The 18,442-nt window shown below is 47.4% G+C and overlaps 2 protein-coding genes across 4 annotated transcripts in view; both read left to right on the forward strand.

Annotated features, from left to right (window-relative positions):
* LOC117888270 (glutathione S-transferase theta-1-like) overlaps positions 1-3,250 on the forward strand; it is a 16,525-nt gene extending 13,275 nt beyond the window's left edge. Inside the window, exons 5-6 of one of the 2 annotated variants that reach the window (XM_034791522.1) lie at positions 682-845; positions 3,178-3,250. In XM_034791522.1, the coding sequence (XP_034647413.1) occupies positions 682-845; positions 3,178-3,235 (222 nt within the window). In that variant the 3' untranslated portion in view covers positions 3,236-3,250. Of the gene's footprint in view, positions 1-681; positions 910-3,177 lie in introns of those variants that run through there. The other variant, XM_034791523.1, reaches the window with a different exon arrangement.
* A 47-nt stretch (positions 3,251-3,297) lies between these two features.
* Positions 3,298-16,684, forward strand: LOC117888269 (glutathione S-transferase theta-1-like). 2 transcript variants are annotated; one of them, XM_034791520.1, is made up of 6 exons: positions 3,298-3,531; positions 12,632-12,719; positions 13,448-13,598; positions 14,049-14,144; positions 15,153-15,329; positions 16,427-16,682. In XM_034791520.1, the coding sequence occupies exons 1-6, from the start codon at positions 3,306-3,308 to the stop codon at positions 16,625-16,627; spliced, it is 939 nt and encodes a 312-aa protein (XP_034647411.1). In that variant the 5' UTR covers positions 3,298-3,305; the 3' UTR covers positions 16,628-16,682. The 2 variants fall into 2 exon arrangements, with proteins under 2 accessions (XP_034647411.1, XP_034647412.1); XM_034791521.1 differs by lacking the exon at positions 14,049-14,144 and having other exon boundaries at positions 16,427-16,684.
* The last annotated feature ends 1,758 nt before the right edge of the window (positions 16,685-18,442 follow it).

Raw genomic sequence — 18,442 nt, forward strand, 5'->3', positions numbered from 1 at the left:
GGGTGGGGGGGGGGGAGGTCAGGGCAGAGGGCTGGGGGGGTGTGGAGGTGCAGGGCAGAAGGCTGGGGTGCTCGGCTTGTGGGAGTGCTCCCAGCCCCCTGCCCTGAGCGGCTCATGGCAGGGGGCTGGGACGGATATGCCCTGTTCCACCCCCTTCCCCAAGGCCTGTCCCTATCTCTTTCTGCCTGCTCTACTGAGCAGCGAGCACGCTGCGCTCGGCTCTGCTCCGCTCCCCCTCGCAAGGGCCATTGTGGGCAGGGAGAGGGAGAGGGAGGGGGAGGAGGAGGGGCCAGAACGCACCACGCTGGGGGAAGAGGTGGGGGAGGGAGGAAGCTTGGCTGCCGCAGGACCAAGCTTCTGCCCCCGCAGGGGAAAGCGGTGGGCAGGGGGGGCTAAGTGGAGTCGGGACCCCCCCCACCGCTCTCCCCTGTGGGGGCAGGAGGCAGAAGCTTGGTTCTGTGACAGCCAAGCTTCCCTCCTCTCCTGCTTCTTCCCCCAGCGTGGCGCTTTCCGGCCCCTCCTCCTACTACTCTCACCGGGCAGGCAGCATGCCACTCAAAATCAGCTCGCGTGCCGTGTTTGGCACATGTGCCATAGTTTGGTGGCCCCTGCTCTAAATGGATTCTGGTTTGGGCTGTTTGCATGGAAGTTGTGCTACTGTGTTTTTGCTTGTCTTTACAGCCTGTAGGATGCGGCTGTGACATCTTTGAGAACAGGCCCAAGCTGGTGGAGTGGCGCAGCCGGGTGGAGGAAGCTGTGGGGAAGGAGCTCTTCCAGCAAGCGCACGAGATAATCCTGAATGTCAAGAATATGAGCACCACTCAACTTCCCCCAGAACTGAGGGAGCATGTGAAACAGCTTCTAAAACCTTGAATTAAAAAGGGGAAGTGTCCCTCTAAGCAAAGCTAATTCTGTGTGGGTTTTTCTGCATGTTTCACTCCCTTCTCCAATACCACATCTCAGTGGCCTTCCTGCCCAAGAGGAAAGAACAGCATCTTACTAACAATACTTTCATCACAGCCCTTCCACGATTTACAGAGGGGAAAGATACTATCTCTTGTTACAAACACTGAATCACCCCTTTAATCTGCAGACACGTGAGCTGCAGTATGGGTAGAGCTCCCTTTCCTTCCTTGGGTCATCCTCACTGGACCTGTCTGAGACCCTCACCAGCTCAATCCACACTGGCACTCAGCATCGTGCAAGCCCCCAGTTCCTCACTAGCTAGAGGCCTACATTTCAGATACTTGGGCGCATTAGTGTTGCGGGTCACATTGTGCCGAAGGGGCTGAGCGATTTCCAAATGGGGAAGGAAAAGTATTTTGAAACTAAGCTCTGATCTACACTACAACCTTATGTGGGTGTAACCACATCACTCAGGGGTGTGGAAAACGCACACCCTTGTGCAACATAAGTTAAACCAACTTAGCCCCCACTGTAGCCAGTGCTATGTCAACACGAGGATTTCCCCTGTCAACATAGCTACTGCCTCTCATTGGGGTGGATTAATTAAGTCGACAGGAGAGCTCTCTCCTGTTGGCTCAGTGCAGCTCCACTAGGGTGGAGCAGTGGCGCCGCTGCATGCACTGTAAGCTCTCTAGTGGAGTCATAGCCCCAGTCTGCACAGGGAGTAGGCTGCAGATTCACAGCCTGGCCAATGAAAGAGTAAAGAGACCCTCCAGCTAAATGGATGAGAAGTGGACAGAGACAGCTTCTGGGAAGCTGAGCATGAGAATTTCTAAGCAAACACATGCTTCCATCAGTTGGATGCTACTGAATCCAGCTCCATGAACCAACTGGGATAGGGTATATGTAGGTGAAGACAAGTCTGATCCAGCAGACACTCATACCCATGAGTAACATTATGCCCAAACTTCAGGTGGAATTATACACCTGACTAAAGATACACTTGTATGGGCAGGCTCAAGCCTTAATGTGCAAGGAATGATCTAATGTCTGAACAAAAGCTGCGTTTCCAAGCGACGCTTCTGCCAGCATGCTGTGCCATGCTGAGTGTTCAATGCCTCCTCAGCTAAGTGAGACTCTGGCTTGAATTGTTTTGGGTTTTTTTTTAATGCAAAGAATTAAACAAAAGTCAGAGGGGGTGGATGGATCTTCTCATGGGCCTTAATAAGCCCAACATGATTTACTAACCAAGTCACTATAATTCATAATAGAAAGGGCCAAGCCTCTGCTGTACTCACAAAGGCAGCATGAATGGAGGCCATCTGGCAGACCTATACAGAAGCACATGGCTCAGCTTACAGGTGCAGTGGGAAATGGCTTGGTTCCCCTCCAACCAAATTGCTTCTCCTACGCTCATGGTTTGTATGCTGTGTGGGACCCAGGATGTCAAGGTAGGTGAGGTAATATCTTTCATTGAATAGAAGCTGGTCCAATAAAAACTACAACCTCACCCACCTTGTCTCCTACTCCCCACAGGAATTGGGTACAAATGGCCAAATTCATTCCTAGCACAGCTCTGTTAAAGCCCAAGCAGGGAGCCAGGCTTACGGAGCCTTTCCCTCTGGTCTCCTCTCCCCCTACTCCAGCCAGGAGCATTCCTCTTCTCTTGGCGTTCTGCTGCTGGGGAATTAAGAGTTGATTTTTGGGCTCTATCCACTTCAGGACAAAGTGATGAGCAAACACCTGAGCTAGACAATCCTGCCTGTGTTTCCTTTCCTCCTCTTTGGCCTCCTGCTTTCCCTTCCCATCCCATTCCCCATCCCTGGCAAGTGAGAAGGTGGATCAGGTTTGCAGAACTGGTTCTTAAGCAAAGCCACAACAGGCAGCCTATTGTCTATGGGCTGCTGTCAGGATTCCAACTGGAGCAAACCCAAATTCACCTGGAGCCTCCCCTCTTCCTCCTACTGGAGCTGGGCCATCAAGGAGATCCACAAGGGGCACCTGGAGGGGTGGGGAAAGGAGCAACACATGGTTATTAACAAATAAGCATGGAGACCAGTTGGGGGTGGTTTCCAAGAGATGCAAATGCATCTGGGCTTTATCATTATTTGTGTAATGTCAAAGGTGTGCTTGTGTTTTACCAACAGGCGTCTGGTCCTGGGACCAGGTCCTATTAAACAGGAGGGGAGATGTTTCTGGGGTGGGAGTGCTACACTCCTTGGAATATGCCCCTGCGGATGAAATTTTTCGATGTAAATATCTGCATTACAGGTGGCTGCCAAGGTACATTGTTCACATTCTGGTGGAGCAGAGAGAGATGCCACCTTAGCCTGGTCCCTGTCTCCTTCCTCTGGAGGAACAGCAGGGGAGGAGCTCTAATGATACACGATAACTAAGAGATGGAAAGAAGTTTCTCTTCAGTCTACCTTCTCTGCAGCTACAGCCAAGGACAGGTAGTCTCAGCCTCAATGCATCACCTCTCTCCCTGCTGCTCCCTCTGCCCAGCAGGTAGGATGGGGATAGAGCTCTACCTGGACTTGCTCTCACCACCCTGCCGATCCGTCTACATCTTTGCCAAGAAGAACAACATCCCCTTCACATTCAAACAAATGGAGGTACTCAAAGGTGAGGGAGGGAGTTGAACCCCTTTGCTGTGTTAGGATATAGAGATGCAGGACTGCCTGTAAAGGCCTATATTTTAAGAATTTAGGTCTATGTTTATCATTTAGCTAGTTATAGAGATATAAAAGAGAGAATCTGCGTAAGGGCCTTTTCTTACTGTGACCGTTTGAGGCCCTGTTCTTAAGCGAAGGCCTTTGGCTAAGCAGCAGAGTCAGCCAGAAGCTGGGAAGCGTATGGTCACATTCTTACATTTCAAACTAGTCCCATGGAAATAAGGTGCTATTGGGCTGTTAGGAACACAATCCTGTTCTGATAGTGCCTATCACCACCAGAGAAAGATGGTTATAGAAAACTTAGTTTGATAGCATCCTGTCTGGCAAGAAATTACTTTGTAATAGTTGTGGTTGTGAAACCCTCATTTCTGTATGTTTTATCTTTATGGCCCCCACTTTTCTGTTGTTAATCTGTCTGGTGCTCTAATTGTTTCTGTCTGCTGTATAACTAATTTTGCAAGGTGTAAGTTAATTAGGGTAGTGGGATATAATTGGTTAGAGAATTATGTTACAATATGTTAGGATTGGTTAGACAGATTTCAGTAAAATGATTGGTGAAGGTAGAGCTGAGAATATTACTATATAAATTGGGCAAACAGGAAGTAAGTTGGGGTTTGAAAATAAGGAAAAAGGAACTTGGATTTAAGCTTGCTGGAAGTTCACCCCAATAAACATTAAATTGTTTGCACCTTTGGACTTCAGGTATTGTTGCTCTCTGTTCATGCGAGAAGGACCAGGGAAGTGAGAGGATGAAGGAATAAACCCCCTTGGGGTTGTGTTTGCTTACCTTTCTTCCTTCCCCAGCAGGGCACTGAGCCCAGTTACCCACAACAGACCTCAGGTTAGGAAGCATCCCTTCCCTTCCTGCTTTCAGCCTTTGTGAGTAAAGGACCTTCAAGAAGGAGATGAACAAAGCTAAGCTCAAACCCTGGGAACCTTTTCTGGAGCGAGGGAATCTGGGAGGCAGGTTCAGTTTTGGGGAGCAAAATGCCAGGTGGGATTCAGCTGGGAGGGTCCTAGACGAGTAATAATTAAGGTTCTGGCTACTGCTCTGGCATGACATTGCAGATGTCAACCCAGTACGCTGCTGGAGCTTCCCTCCTATCCGCTTTGTGGCTGTAAGGGTCTTGAGCCCCATGCTGTGGCTCTGTGCTCTGCTCCCGGTCTGTGCTTCCCCCTTCCCAGCCCCATGTACTTTCCAGTTCCATTTCAACACCTGACAAGCCATATGGATGCTGCCCCGTATAAATGCATCACCTCCTTGTGGCCAGGAACAGGTGGTGATGGGTTTTTATACAGAGTCTTCATCTTGTGTTGCTGTCTTTTTCTGACTCTGTGGTGGTTGTGATATATTGTGTGGTTTTTCTTTTTCTTTTCTTTTCTTTTCTTGCTCCCCTCATTAGGCAGTTTTTCTTCCTCATGGGTTAGGGGAAATCTCTGCCTACTCTGATTGCCTTGAGGAAGTATCCTTTCAGCCCTTGATTATTTTCTGGATAGTGAGGCAGAAAATGTGTATAATCTCTCCTTGTTTTCGCTCATTACACAATGGCTCCCCACTGTGGTTCCAGAGGGTCTCCCAGTTTTCATTTCCAATCTGTGATCTCAGATTCTGCATTTGGTAAGCGTCTACCTGCATTTTACTTATCACATTATAAGGTATCTGCTAGACCAAAAGAATGTAGGTTGTGTTTTTAGCTCTTCTTCCCACTAGGCAGAATGTTGTCTCCTTAGGGCTAGAATCTTGACCACTGGGACAAGCAACAACATGTCTGGGGAACATTTTTAGCACATCCATAGAGCTTTCTAAAGTCAGTGGATAAACTAGGTACTGAAATACCAGTGTTGATGGGGAAGTGAGTATAAAACCATACGTAGAGACCATGATAATCTGAACCTCAGATGAACAGAAGAGTATCTGAAAGTTACATAGGTCTTCAGTACACACACATTATATCTGACCTGCACATACAGATCTAGATGGTGAATTCTTCATGGCTGATTGAAGCATAAACCTTTCACTGCTGTCTCCTGAGCCTTTTGCATAATCAATTTTACTGTATTCTTTTCTGTAATTTCAAGCCACTAAAATGCTTTATATAAAGGGAAAGTCTGTCAGTCAGCCCTGAAAATAGGCAGGCTTGGAATGTCCATGGGAGAGTTAATCAAAAAGATGGCCCACTATATGCAGGCCTAACATAAGTAGATGTAATTCTCATTGACTCCCATGGGAGTTATGCCTGCTTCCACCAGGGCTGAACTGGTCTGAAACGTGCCTGAATCTTCACAGTCCTTCTTGAGCATTATTCAAGTTTCAAATAGGGAAGCTTATCTCACAAGTGTGGTGATTAATGCTGCCGCATGAGAGGTTACTCTATGTAGAAAATAGGTGTGGGTTTATTTCTGATCAAGCTTTTGATTTTGGTCTTCTACACCTTGGTAACGGAGGGGGAGTGTGTTGCTTGAACCAAAGTCTCATTTCTCTGCAGCTTCTCCTCTGAGGCATTGTTACTCAAAGCCCCAAATGACTCCTCCCCAGGTGACTAATGGGGCTGTCAACCAATTAGTGGGGAAAGGCTTATGATTCAGCAGTTCTGCCCAACAAACTTTGTCAGACAAGAGCTCCTAGGAGCCAGTGGCTGGAAAGTTGCTCTGTACACAACCACGGGGAGGCTTAGCAGCAGTAACTTGGGTTGTGAAGGAACTCTAAACCCAGATACTGAAAGAAATGAGAGCAGGAAGTAAAAGGCTGTTTAAGCCTCACTGGGGCCCATTTGCAAAATCCTGGCAAGGCACTTGAGAAAGCATCCAATTCAGAATTTAGTGCTGATTTTGGTAGTTATTGGTTTAGGATCCCTATGTTGTTTAAGATTAAGATTTAGCCCAACGTCTTTGTCTATCTGTCCAAGGTACTCCTGGGGGAATTTTCTGCCACTGCGCATGCGCAGAATTTATGTCCCCACAGATTTCTTTGCTTCCCTGCAGAAAAATGACTTTCTGACGGGGAAACAAAGGGAAGCCACAAGAGTGGTCATGAGAACCTCTCCAGCAGTATGTTTCGGGTGCCCATGGCAGACGGCAGAGAGGTAAATCACCGTGGAAGAGCTGGCTGGTGCCTCCTACCCTGTGCCAGGCTCAGTTGCTAGTCCCAGCTCGCTTGGGGGGGGAGGAGACTTCCTCTTCCCCTGCATGGCATCTGGGGCTAGGTCAAACCCTCCCCCAGCTGCAGGAAGCTCTGCAAATTCTCCCACCCCCCACTTCCTGCACCCATCGCTCCTCAGCTGCAGGGGGAGGGATCCCTGTACAGGGAGCTGCTCCCCCATCTGCCCAGCCCCCATGCATCCAACCCCCCACATACCCCGGCCCCCCCTGTCAAGCCTCCCCCCCCCCTCAGAATGCCCCCACAATGAGCCCCACTCCCCCAGCACTGGGCCACCTTGATGAGACACCCGCATGCAGCTCTCCATCCCACTGAGCCCCACACACCCAGACCCCCCTGCCAAGCTCTATCCCTCCCCCTCCCATACCCAGACCCCACCCTGCTGAACCCCAAGCACCTTCACCTGGACCCTGCTGCAGAGTCTCATTGCCCCATACCCAGAACCCCTCAACAAGCCCCTGTGCATTCAGATCCCCCACTAAGCTGTCCACACCCAGATTGCCCCACACAGAACCCTCTCAACCCACACCAGGTTCCCCTCACACTAAGCCCCTCCACACTTGGATCCTGCCTTGCTGAGCCTGCCTGTCCATGCTTGGTGCACCTGGCACAGAGGGGCAGGGCCCTGGGGTGTTTCTGGGGCAGGCCCAGTCCTTGTGCTATGTCAGGGTTGGGTGCAGCCTCACTGCTGAGTCGGTGTCCTGGGGGGGGAGCTGCACAGTGATCTCCCACCTCTGTGCAGCCAGTGGCCTGTGCTCCCCAGTGCCAAGCTGGAGCCTCCACATTTATTTGACAAATACATTTTGCAGACTTTTTAATTTTTTGGTGCAGAATGCCCTTAGGAGTATGGGGAATCAGTCACATGCCAATGTTGACTTTAGGGGGAGTTTTGCTGCCTTAATGATAGTGGAATAAGGACTTCCAGACTTCAATGGGAGATCTGACTGAGTAAGGAGTTCTGTATTTAGCTTGGTATGCCGCTTTTCCCATTCAGCCTCTTTATCCACAGATCAGAGTAGTTGATAATTAAAAGGATAGTGAATTTAGACACAGAATGTAGGTTTTGTGTTAGGAGGAAAAACGTCTGCTTTTCTTGGAACATTGAACAGCCCTTCCCCCACCCATCCCGAAGCTAACGCTTTTACAAAAGGATTCTCACTTGATTGGTGAGATTTGTGCAAGAAATGCAATGCTTCCCCTGCAGCAGTAATAGGTGACACAGGTAATGGTGCTTTTACTTAAATATACTATTTTTCTCCACTGGAAAAATGATGCAGGTCCCCACCATCAAGTCAAGTGACTAGATAAGTCAGAGAAGGCGGCTACCTGCCCAAGGTAGCTTAGCACGCCCTTTCAGATGGATCTGTAAGTCTTAACACCTCTTCAGTGCAAAAGACTTAAGGGCTGCCTGACACAGCATTTTCAATGCACATACTGCAGCACTGGGCCACTGCACAAAAGCCAAAAAGTGAACTGGACTAATTTATTTCCCTCCTCCAAGCTAAGTGAAATGCAGAACATCAACAAATGGTACCAGTGATGAAAATGTAAATTGGATTCCAGAATTCTATCGGTTTTCACACTGATATTAACACAGGAAGCAAATGTTTATTTTCTCATCCTTTTTTTAACCAGGCAAGTATGTCTAAAAGAAGCTGTTACTCTGTGGTTAGCAAAGCCACCAACAGCAGCTCTTTCTTTTCCAGGAGTAGCACCCCATGTTGCTGCCTGCCCAGCAGATGGAGGCATAATTACTAAATCCTGTGTGGTCAATGCACTAATTTCCCTTTGCTTTCAGCAGCCTGCATGCAGCATTAGGTCAAATCTAAAGTAAATAGTCTACGTGAGCCACATCACACTGGCTCACCCTCTCACAGCTTTGCCCTTCCTCTATGAACTACAGCAGGAGTCGGCAACCTTTCAGAAGTGGTGTGCCGAGTCTTCATTTATTCACTCTCATTTAAGGTGTCACGTGCCAGTAATACATTTTAACCTTTTTAGAAGGTCTCTTTCTATAAGTCTATAATATATAGCTAAACTGTTGTTGTATGTAAAGTAAGTAAGGTTTTAAAAATGTTTAAGAAGCTTCATTTAAAATTAAATTGAAATGCAGAGCCCCCCGGACCGGTGGCCAGGACCCAGGCTGTGTAAGTGCCACTGAAAATCAGCTCGCGTGTCGCCTTTGGCACACATGCCATAGGTTACCTACCCCTGAACTACAGCCTACCCCGAGGCAACTGGCTATCCTTTTCAGCACTGTCAGTATAAAATGGACCCTATTATGCTTCAGTATTGTGTGAGAGAAGTCAGAGCTCATTGGTCTCACCCCCCCTCTCAGTTACATTTTGTTTTCTCCACCCATCCTCCAAATTCCTGACCTCTAACTATTTTTTTTTTTAAATAAAGGATGAACCTCCCATCCCCAACACTACAAATACCTTGCATCGCTTCTGCTCAGGTGCACACAGAGTATAGAGATCAGTCACAGCCATGATCCTAATACATAAATCCTTAATCCTGTCAAAATAACTTGAAACCAGTGTTGGCATGAAATGCTTTCCCTGTAAACCTGAATGGCCTGATGCACAATCCTCTGGCAGAATTCTCAGCACAGCTGTATTGTGTATGAAAGGCCATTGTGTGACACCAAGCCAATAAGGTGTCATTTCTCATTTATGGCATCATGAGAGCTCCATGTAAGAGACTCAGAACCAGTCTCCAAGCTGCTTTAAAAATGGAACAGCCTATTAAGAACACAAAATTAGTATCCTTTATGGGCCTGAGAAATTATTAAAGCAGGCTGGAAGTTGGTACAGAGTCCCTAGGTTGGAAGTTGGTCAGAGTCCCTAGGTTGGAAGTTGGTCAGAGTCCCTTGCCTGGAATTCTTCTGTTGCCCATTCCACAAAGGACACCATCACTCCCTACTTGCTGGCTGCCTCCTGTATTAGGTTCAGAGGCCAGTGATAACCAACTACCTAGCATACAGGATTTCACAGTGTATTTGCTGTGACTGGTGTTTGTTACCTTGTGAACTTTTAGACGGTTGAGCTGTGCAACATGGAAGCAGTTTCCCTTTAACCCAACACAACGATCAAGCTACTGTGCAGGATGCACACACTGATTCCCACCTACAGAATCCCCACATTCTGGTACAGGGATCTTTTGTCTCATTAACATGGACAACAACTATAGCCTCATGGAGATATATCTACACAGCAATTAGACACCCACAGCTGGCCTGTGCCAGCTGATTTGGACTAGTGGGGATTGGGCTAAGGGGCTATTTACTTGTGGCATAGCTGTTTGGGCTTGGGCTGGAGCCTGGGCTCTAGAACATGAGACCTAACATCTACACTGCAATTAAACAGCCCCACAGCCTGAGTCCTGCGACCCTGAATCAGCTGGTACTGGCCCATAGACATACCCATGAAGACAATTCCCAATTGCCTGCTTGGTCTGCCACAGGATCCAAAAACCAAGCCTAACTTTGCAAAGAGCTCACTCTGTCAACAGAGCTGTGTATACTGTGACTGGTGGCATTCAGAACCCCTCCAAGTACACAGGCCCACGTGCATCTATGATTTGAATAAACAACTCCTTGGATGGCAGTAGAGTTCAACTAAGAATGAATTTGCTTCAACATTTCCAAACTGTAAATATTGGCGATAACGAGCCTCCTTTTTGTACTTTGCCTTCTGGCCTGTTTTTTTTCCTTTTTGTTTGGAATGTCACCTGAATTTTATTTAACTTTGTGAATATTTAGAGCTGGTGAAAGGTGCCAGACTGAGAGCCCCAAAAGCAACCCCCTCTGCTCAGAACAGGGACAGCAGCAACAGCGCAGACCTCACCACTCTGCCTCTGTGCTAACAAGGTCACTTCCAGGGATTATAGGGGATTTCAGTTTCCATGGCCCATTGAGCCTTTGGCCTCCCACAGAGACTGCCAAGGAAGGTGCCAATGATAGTGGTGATTATTGTAATGTGAAGAATTCTCCACTACAATAAGATCACTAAGGAAACTTGGTCAATGAACAGCTATCCAATGATAACAACTATCAGCCACTACTGACCTGAGCTGGATGTGAAACGAGACCTTAATGTCCCACTAAGTAGAAATATAAAATAAACAAGCAGATGGGCTGTCTGTGCACAGGTGGCCATCCAGGAACTCAGAACACTGACTCTCCATGCCAATAATGTTTCAGTTCCTTTAAAGATAAACTGCAACACAAGAGCAACAGAAAGGATTGTAGCCTTTACTGGTTCTTTATGATGCACAGAGACAGCCCCAGAAACTTTATCCTCCCTACAGATAGACGGGGTGTGTTTTTTCTGCTTCTTTTTTACCTTACCAGACCCTTATTTTCTCTCTAGCTCTAGGAGGGCCTAGCAAGATCTGTGGAGGGTCTGGCCACTAATGTCACATGAGGCTGCAACCTACGCAACCAGTTTTCCCTCCCTGACTCAGTCTACCACCTAATCAGCACCCAAAGGGCAGGTAGATGTTACAGCTCAGGTTACCGTTTCATGTGTCATCCCTATTTGGGTCCCCAGGTTCTTGCCAAGGTACTCCAGCGAAGCCAGAAAAGTGAGAATCCAAGATTTCTAGTGTAATATGAAGTAAGGGCAGGGAGAAAGGGTGGAACACTTAAAACCAAAATCTAACTCTTGAGACATATTTTCTAGATCATTCTGAAGTAAAGACCAAACCCCACTTTTATGCTTTGCTGTGCAGTTCCTGTTTTCAAAGAAGCTGAAGACCTGATTAGATAACATCTGCCAGTTGGAACAGTGTGATTGTGGAATTTAAACTCTCCTATGAGAGAGGGAAGAATAAACTATTTCACGAGTTCTCCTAAAAGGGATGCACTAATATCAGTGCCCTCAAGCCAGGAGTAGTGCAGGGAAATGCTGTATAAGCTTCCCTCTCCATAACTAGGTTAATGCTCATCCACTCTGACCTCCAGCCTCTCTGCTATTCCAGAGGTGGGGAACCCTTGTTTGTAGATTAATCATTTTCTGCAACTGTTTATGCAGCAACAAGCTGACTGCTGTGTCACTGACATCCTTGTCTTTCTCTTCCTAGTCAGAGCTCTGGAAACTTCCTCAGCCACTCCTCTCCTGGGGGAGCAGCTTCTGTTGACAGCATCTTCTTTTCATGTGAGCGCTCAGTGGCCTCTGCTGTTCAGAGCCTAGCAAACTGGAGCAGAGACTTTGCTCCCATAGCTGGGCTATCGGCCATTGATATTCATCCACTGCAGGGATCTCTATTGACCCACTATCTTCAAGCTCCTTTCCTTATTCCGTCCTAGCTGATATTGGTCTCCTTCATGAGCTGCAAGAAAATGGTTTAGCTTTGACTTTCCCTGTGAGGGAGAATGGGGGGTTAGTGACCATCTGACTCATTATAATGCTCTGTGCACAAATGTGCTTCTTCCAGGCCATGCCTATTTCCTTCACAAATATGAAAATATATTTAAGATGTTCAGTTGCCTTTATTCAAATCTCCCTCTTCTTTCCCTGCCTCTAAGTCCTTGGCATACTCGCTTTCTACTGCATAGTGGACATTTGTGAGTAACACTTCAGCAAGTTGCACAAATGCCATCGCCAGTGACAGAGGTCAATGGTTGAATCCTCTTGCAACAGCAAATCCCCTGTTCCATGTGACTGTCAGATCTGGGCAAGGTCTTTTGTCTCTCTCCGATATAGTCCCTTTTATCAAACAAATACATGATATGGGAAAAATTCACAAAGGTTCCTATAAGCATCATAAAATGATGGCAAGACATTCTCATGGGCAGAGTCCAGTGTGAGCTGGGTGCTCCTTTCGCTTTAGCTTCCATTGGTCCAGCTACCAGTCTCATAACTGGTGAGGTTTTTCTCACTGTTTCCAGGGCAACAGCACAGTGACGGATTTGGCAAGGTGAACATCCTGAGGAAAGTGCCAGCACTGAAGGATGGAGGTTTCACCTTAGCAGAGAGGTAAGAATTCAACAGAAGTACACTCTTCTCTTTCTTGTCCCATTATTCATCATTTTAACACTTCTGAGGCTGCACATCTGTCTGCTGCAATCCATTTTAGGATGATGGTTTTGGTCCTGAAGCAGGCAAGGAAAAGTGGATGATAAGAGTTCGCTGCTGTTTTGAGATTGCTTTTCCCAGTGCCACTGGCAATCTGGCCAGACCCAGCTTGGAATCTCATCAAGGCCTGTCTGTCTGTTTGGGGAGTGATGCAGTCTTTAGAATAAAGTTATCTCTGTTTTTCCCCACAAGTGGAACCACTAGGGATGTGATGCATAGGTGGATTTCTTGCAATATATTGGCCTTGTGCTCCACTTGTTCCTCAATTCAAGGTCACCCTTCTTCCCTAAGTTTCTGTCCCCAGAATGCCAATCTTTCTTGTCTCCCATCATCCCAGCAGAATTACATTAATAAATGTATCTCAGGTGTTTACAGCAAATATAGCTCACTGGAAAGGAATAACAAACTCAGAACTCTCAAATTCTTTATTCTGTCCTCCTGTTTCCCCACTTCAATTTTTTTTATCTCCATTAACTTTCCCTTTTTCCTGGCTGTCCCCCTCTACCACTCTCCATTCCTATGCTTTATCATGCAAGTAACATGAAGAAATGAAGAGGAAAGGGATGCAGATGAAAACTTTCTTTCTCCTTAACTCACCTGCCTATCTTCTTCTCTTTATACTTGGACAGCCCTGCAATTCTTACCTACCTGAGTCAGAAGTATAAAACCCCTGACCACTGGTACCCATTGGATATGAAGAAACGAGCCCGGGTAGATGAATACCTGTCTTGGCATCATTCTGCCATCCGGTCAAGTGTTTTCAAGATATTCTGGCTCAAGGTAGGAGATTTAAATATCCAGAGCTGGACCTCATATGTTCTGTGAGTCAGCAGCTGCTGAATTTCCCATGGTGGAGAATTGTGCTCCAGAACCTAGTGCTATCTATCTTAGGTACTTTCTATGGCCCCTGTGACAGATATTGCAACCACATCCAGTATCTTTCGGGGAACATATTGGAGTAAGTTTATGGGCTACTGTGGCCAGGGATTGTATGCAATTCCAGGGAGAAGGGTTACCGCAGCTCCTCTCGGAATCAGAAACAGGGGGTGGGAGAGAGTGAAAAAGGTGAATCACTGAGGTTGTAAACACCTCCAGAGAGGCACTACCCCTGGGGAAGTGCACATCTACTGGTCCAAACTGGATTTTCCAGAGACCAACAGACATAAAGAGAGGGCTTTTGGCATAAACAGGCTGTGGTTAAACTGATTCAGGGCCTTCATTTTGATTCAGAATATGGACAGGACCTTCTGTCCGAGGGCCTCAACCTTTGCAAAAGGGTTGGAAGGACTATGGCTTACTAAGTGTCTGACTGATTGGAGACCTCTGGTAAGTTTTGAGCACATGTACAGGAACTTTTGTTTTGTTTATGTTTTCATTGTAATGATTTTACCTTAAGAATAAATGTGCTTGCTTAGAAAGAGCTGTATGATAACTTGTAACTGCTGGCAATACATTGGTCATAGCCCTCAGAGAGAAAGCAAAGCACAGGCACTGGCCCTTAGGTCGATTGGTTTGCTGCAGAAATCACAGCATAAGACAGATAGCTGTGCAGCCTTAAAACCTGGTCCAGAGGCAACGAGACGCAGGTTTCTGAGCAAGAGAGGAGATGGTGAGAGCCGGAAACCTTAAGTGGGTGCCCTTGAGGGACAACGGTGGGGGGAATACAGGTGCAGTTATCCTGAAACTGCGACAGTTCCCATTACTGAGCACCTCCCAGTCTTTCATGTATTCAACCTCCCAACCTCCTATGAAGTAGAGCAGTGCTGTTATCCCCATTTTACAGATGTGGAACTGAGGCACAGAGAGACTTGCACAAGTGATACAGGAAGTCTGTGTAAGAGCAGAGCACTGAACCCAGGCCTCCTGAAGCACTTAGGTTAGTGCCCTAATCACTGGATCAGCCTTCATATCCTATTTTTTGACTGTAGTTCCCCTTCTCCTCCCCTGCAGCCCTGCCAGTTCCAATACCTGCAAATAAGCAAATCTTGAGAGATTTCCACCATCTTGGGCACAGATCATATGCTGTCAGTCCCCTGAGGCTGTGAATTATTGAGAATTTTTATTCTGCTTTCTCTTTGGGCATTACTGCCCTAATTGTAAACATTTTGGAGGACAAGTGATCATCTTCTAATTTAAGATGAGGGACTTGATCCCTGTATGGAGTCTAGACTTCCCGTCTGTGTATCATCCACACAAATAGCACCACTGTTGTTGGTTACTATGGCACTGACTGCAGCATGATGACCACTGAGCTTACCTTTTTTACAATTACTAAATAGGATCAAGTGTGTGTAGATGTATGAAGGCTAAGTCTATACCCTCTTCCTCACACAGGTGGTGTTTCCTTTATACATGGACCAGACAGCTCCTGAAGAGAAGCTGCAGGAAGCGTTAGAGGACCTGACCATTCCCCTGAAGCAATTAGAGGAGAAGTTCCTGCAGGACAAGCCCTTCCTTGTAGGCAACATGATTTCTCTGGCAGACCTGGTGGCAGTTACAGAGCTCATGCAGGTAAGGGCTGGAGCAGGATGAGGAAAGCAGCGCTGTCTGAGCTGCGTGGCCACTGGACAGCATGCTGTACCACTTCCAAATGGGTGTGCTCTGTACCCCATCAGCACAGGATAAGATGGAGAGCAAAGCCCACGCAAGGAGGTCAGACACCTAGTGAAGCAGGTGCATGCTGAGCACAGACTGAATGAGGTTCTTACAGCTGTTTCTCTTCCCATTTACCTGACCCACCACCCCCTCAGGATTTCATCCATAGTTGCAGCTTCTTTATTCTCCTAATGCAAGATCCAAAAGGTAATATCATTCTCCTAATGGAGAACAAATGCTCAGAAATGCCCTGGCATGGGGACAGAGGGAGAGGGATCCCATGTGACTATTTCCTCCACAAGGCAATGGCTTCCCTGAACGTTTCCTACAGAACACCAACCAGAAACTTCTCCAGCAGCTCAGATTTCTGGGTGGGTCATTTCTAAATATTAAATGGATCACACTTAGGATAGGTCAGAAGCTCACTTCCAGGCTGGCAGTGACATCCTCCCATTCCCCTCCTCGAGCTGACACAAGTAGCAGTGCTCACTGTCTCTGGAGTTAGTCACTGTGATGTGGACAGGCTCAGTCATACCATCTGCAGGGCGAAGGTGGGAAAAACACTGGTGTCTGAATGTGTTAATCTTGGAAAAGGTGCATGTTACTGTGTCATCTGATACATTTATTATATTTTCAATCTGCCCCAATGCACCTGGTGATCAGATACATCACAGTGCCTGAAAATCCAGCCCAGACTATTAGACTTGTAGCACCGTGATGGAACATAGTTCCAGTCCCCTTTGATCATAAAGCAGCTGTCATTACCCTCGGAGATGGGCACAGAAATCCGGTTCAGGTGCTTCTTATTGCAGGTGAGAGAAAAGACTGAGGGCGTTGTCCTCCAGCTTTTAGCGACTCCCTTGCTGAATTCTTTTCCTACCTGTGGCAATCACAGGTAAATCCCAGACAGTACTCTTGCACTAGCCAAGAATGGATTCTGCTGTGTAAGTGGTGAATTCCCTTATCGAAGTTTCACCCAAGTGTTTCACAACTACGTATGTCCTTCTCTGCAGCTTATAGCAATTGGTTATAACATCTTGGAGGACATGCCCAAGCTGGTGGAGTGGCGCAATCGAGTGGAGAAAGCTGTGGGGAAGGAGCTTTTCCAGGAAGTGCATAAAGTGATTCTGAATTTCCAGGATTTGAATAGCATGCTGATTGAGCCGCAACTGAAAGAGCAAATGAAACCTAGGCTGCTGAAGATGGTGGCCTGAAATATTTATTTAAAAAATTGTAACAGTACATTTATTTCTGTTGCATCTTGTGGTCTCCTAGCTCCATGAGGGAAGAACTCCACATCATATGGGAAACGAAACACTTCACAGCCCATCGCTCTCTGCTCAGCTACAGAAACTGAGGAATAGTCTTAAAGTGTAGCTGTAACTCCGAAAAATGACTCTGTAAAAGGGGTGGGTTCGTTGTTTACTGCCTTGAAGTGACTCTAGACCAAATTGCTCAGAAGACTCTTGCAGATAGATTGAAGTTTAACAGCAATCCCTATTCCTCCTAGAAAATGCAGAGCAGGAATCCTAGCAACCTGTGTGTATCAAAATAAACAAAAACTATGGAGATTGTTTCCAACTCAATTCAACCTGAGAGCTCCCTTGTGCTCAGAGCCCTAAAGCTTTTTCATAGTGCTATGTAACAATCATATGTGTGATAAATAAAACGGCAACAAATCCTGGGATTTCCTTTCACTGAGATTCTTGTGACTCTTTCAGAGGATCTAAGTCTGAAATATAAGCCTTCAGCGATTGCGGTAAACTTAAGGGGATGCTAGGGGACTGAGGTAGATTTGATTAGGGATGACTTTACTTTTCATTGGCTCACCTGCTCTGACTTTGGGGTGTGCAGAAGGATACTTTCCAGTAACTGAAATGCTCCAAATATAATCATATCCAACTCCAGGAATCACACAGGCTGCAGCTCCATTCCAGAGCAGAGAACAATCAGTGGCTCAAGGCACATGCTTGTGTCCATTCTGGATTCCCTCAGTTCTTTTTCCTTGCAGGGAATCTTAAACCTCAGAGACCTGGGGAAAAGGGTTGGTGACTGGATCTGCAGAGGTAATATATTCAGAGAAGTACAGGTTCTAGTAAGCAAGCTTTTTTCATGCCCCCAAAATGACTCTGCAGATCTCCATCACCAAGCAGTGGTAATTGACCCAGGAGATGGGCATGGGGTATATTGATCTCTAGAAACGAGCATCTTCTGAAGCTCCAACATCGTGAGAATAATGCTGAATTAAAGGTATGGACTGAGCTCTCCAGAGCAGCTTTATAAATTCCTGCCAAGGTAGGGTTGGCCACTGTCTAATCGCATAAACCCAAACACCTGGCCCGCTCCTGCTCCTTGGGGGCAGGGGGTTGGGGTGCAGGAGGGGGTGCAGACTCTGGGATGGGGCCAAGGGGTTTGGAGTGTGGGAGGGGGCTCCAGGCTGAGCCTGGATAGGGGTTGGAGTGCGGGAAGGGATGAGGTGTGCAGGCTCTGGGAGGGAGTTTGGATGCGGGAGGCTCAGGTCTGAGGCAGGAGGTTGGGGTGCAGGCTCCAGCCAGGCGGCGCTTACCTCAGGTGGCTCCCGGAAGCCACCAGCAAGTCTGGCTCCTAGGCTGAGGGGTGGTCAGGTGGCTCTGCGTGAAGCCCCTGCCTATAGGAACCACCCCCACAGCTCTCATTGGCTGCAGTTCCTGGCCAATGGAAGCTGTGGAGTCAGCACTCAGGGCGAGGGCAGTGCACAGAGACCCTGGGCCGCCCCTGCACCTAGAAAGCAGAGGGACATGCTGGCCGCTTCCAGGAGCTGCACGGACCCAGGGCACATAGAGAGCCTGCCTTAGCCCTGCTGCACTGCCGACTGGACTTTTAGCAGCCTAAAATCTCCCTGATTGGCTTCAGTAGTGGGAAATCAAGCCCAATTCCAGGAGACTCCCGGCCAGTCCGGGGGGGTTGTCAATCCTATGCCAAGGATACATTATAAATACAAGTCAATGAGGTGTACTTGGATTTTCAGAAAGACTTTGACAAGGTCCATC

This window comes from Trachemys scripta, chromosome 15, assembly GCF_013100865.1.
Source record: "Trachemys scripta elegans isolate TJP31775 chromosome 15, CAS_Tse_1.0, whole genome shotgun sequence".
In the NCBI taxonomy this organism is placed as follows: Eukaryota; Metazoa; Chordata; order Testudines; family Emydidae; genus Trachemys; species Trachemys scripta.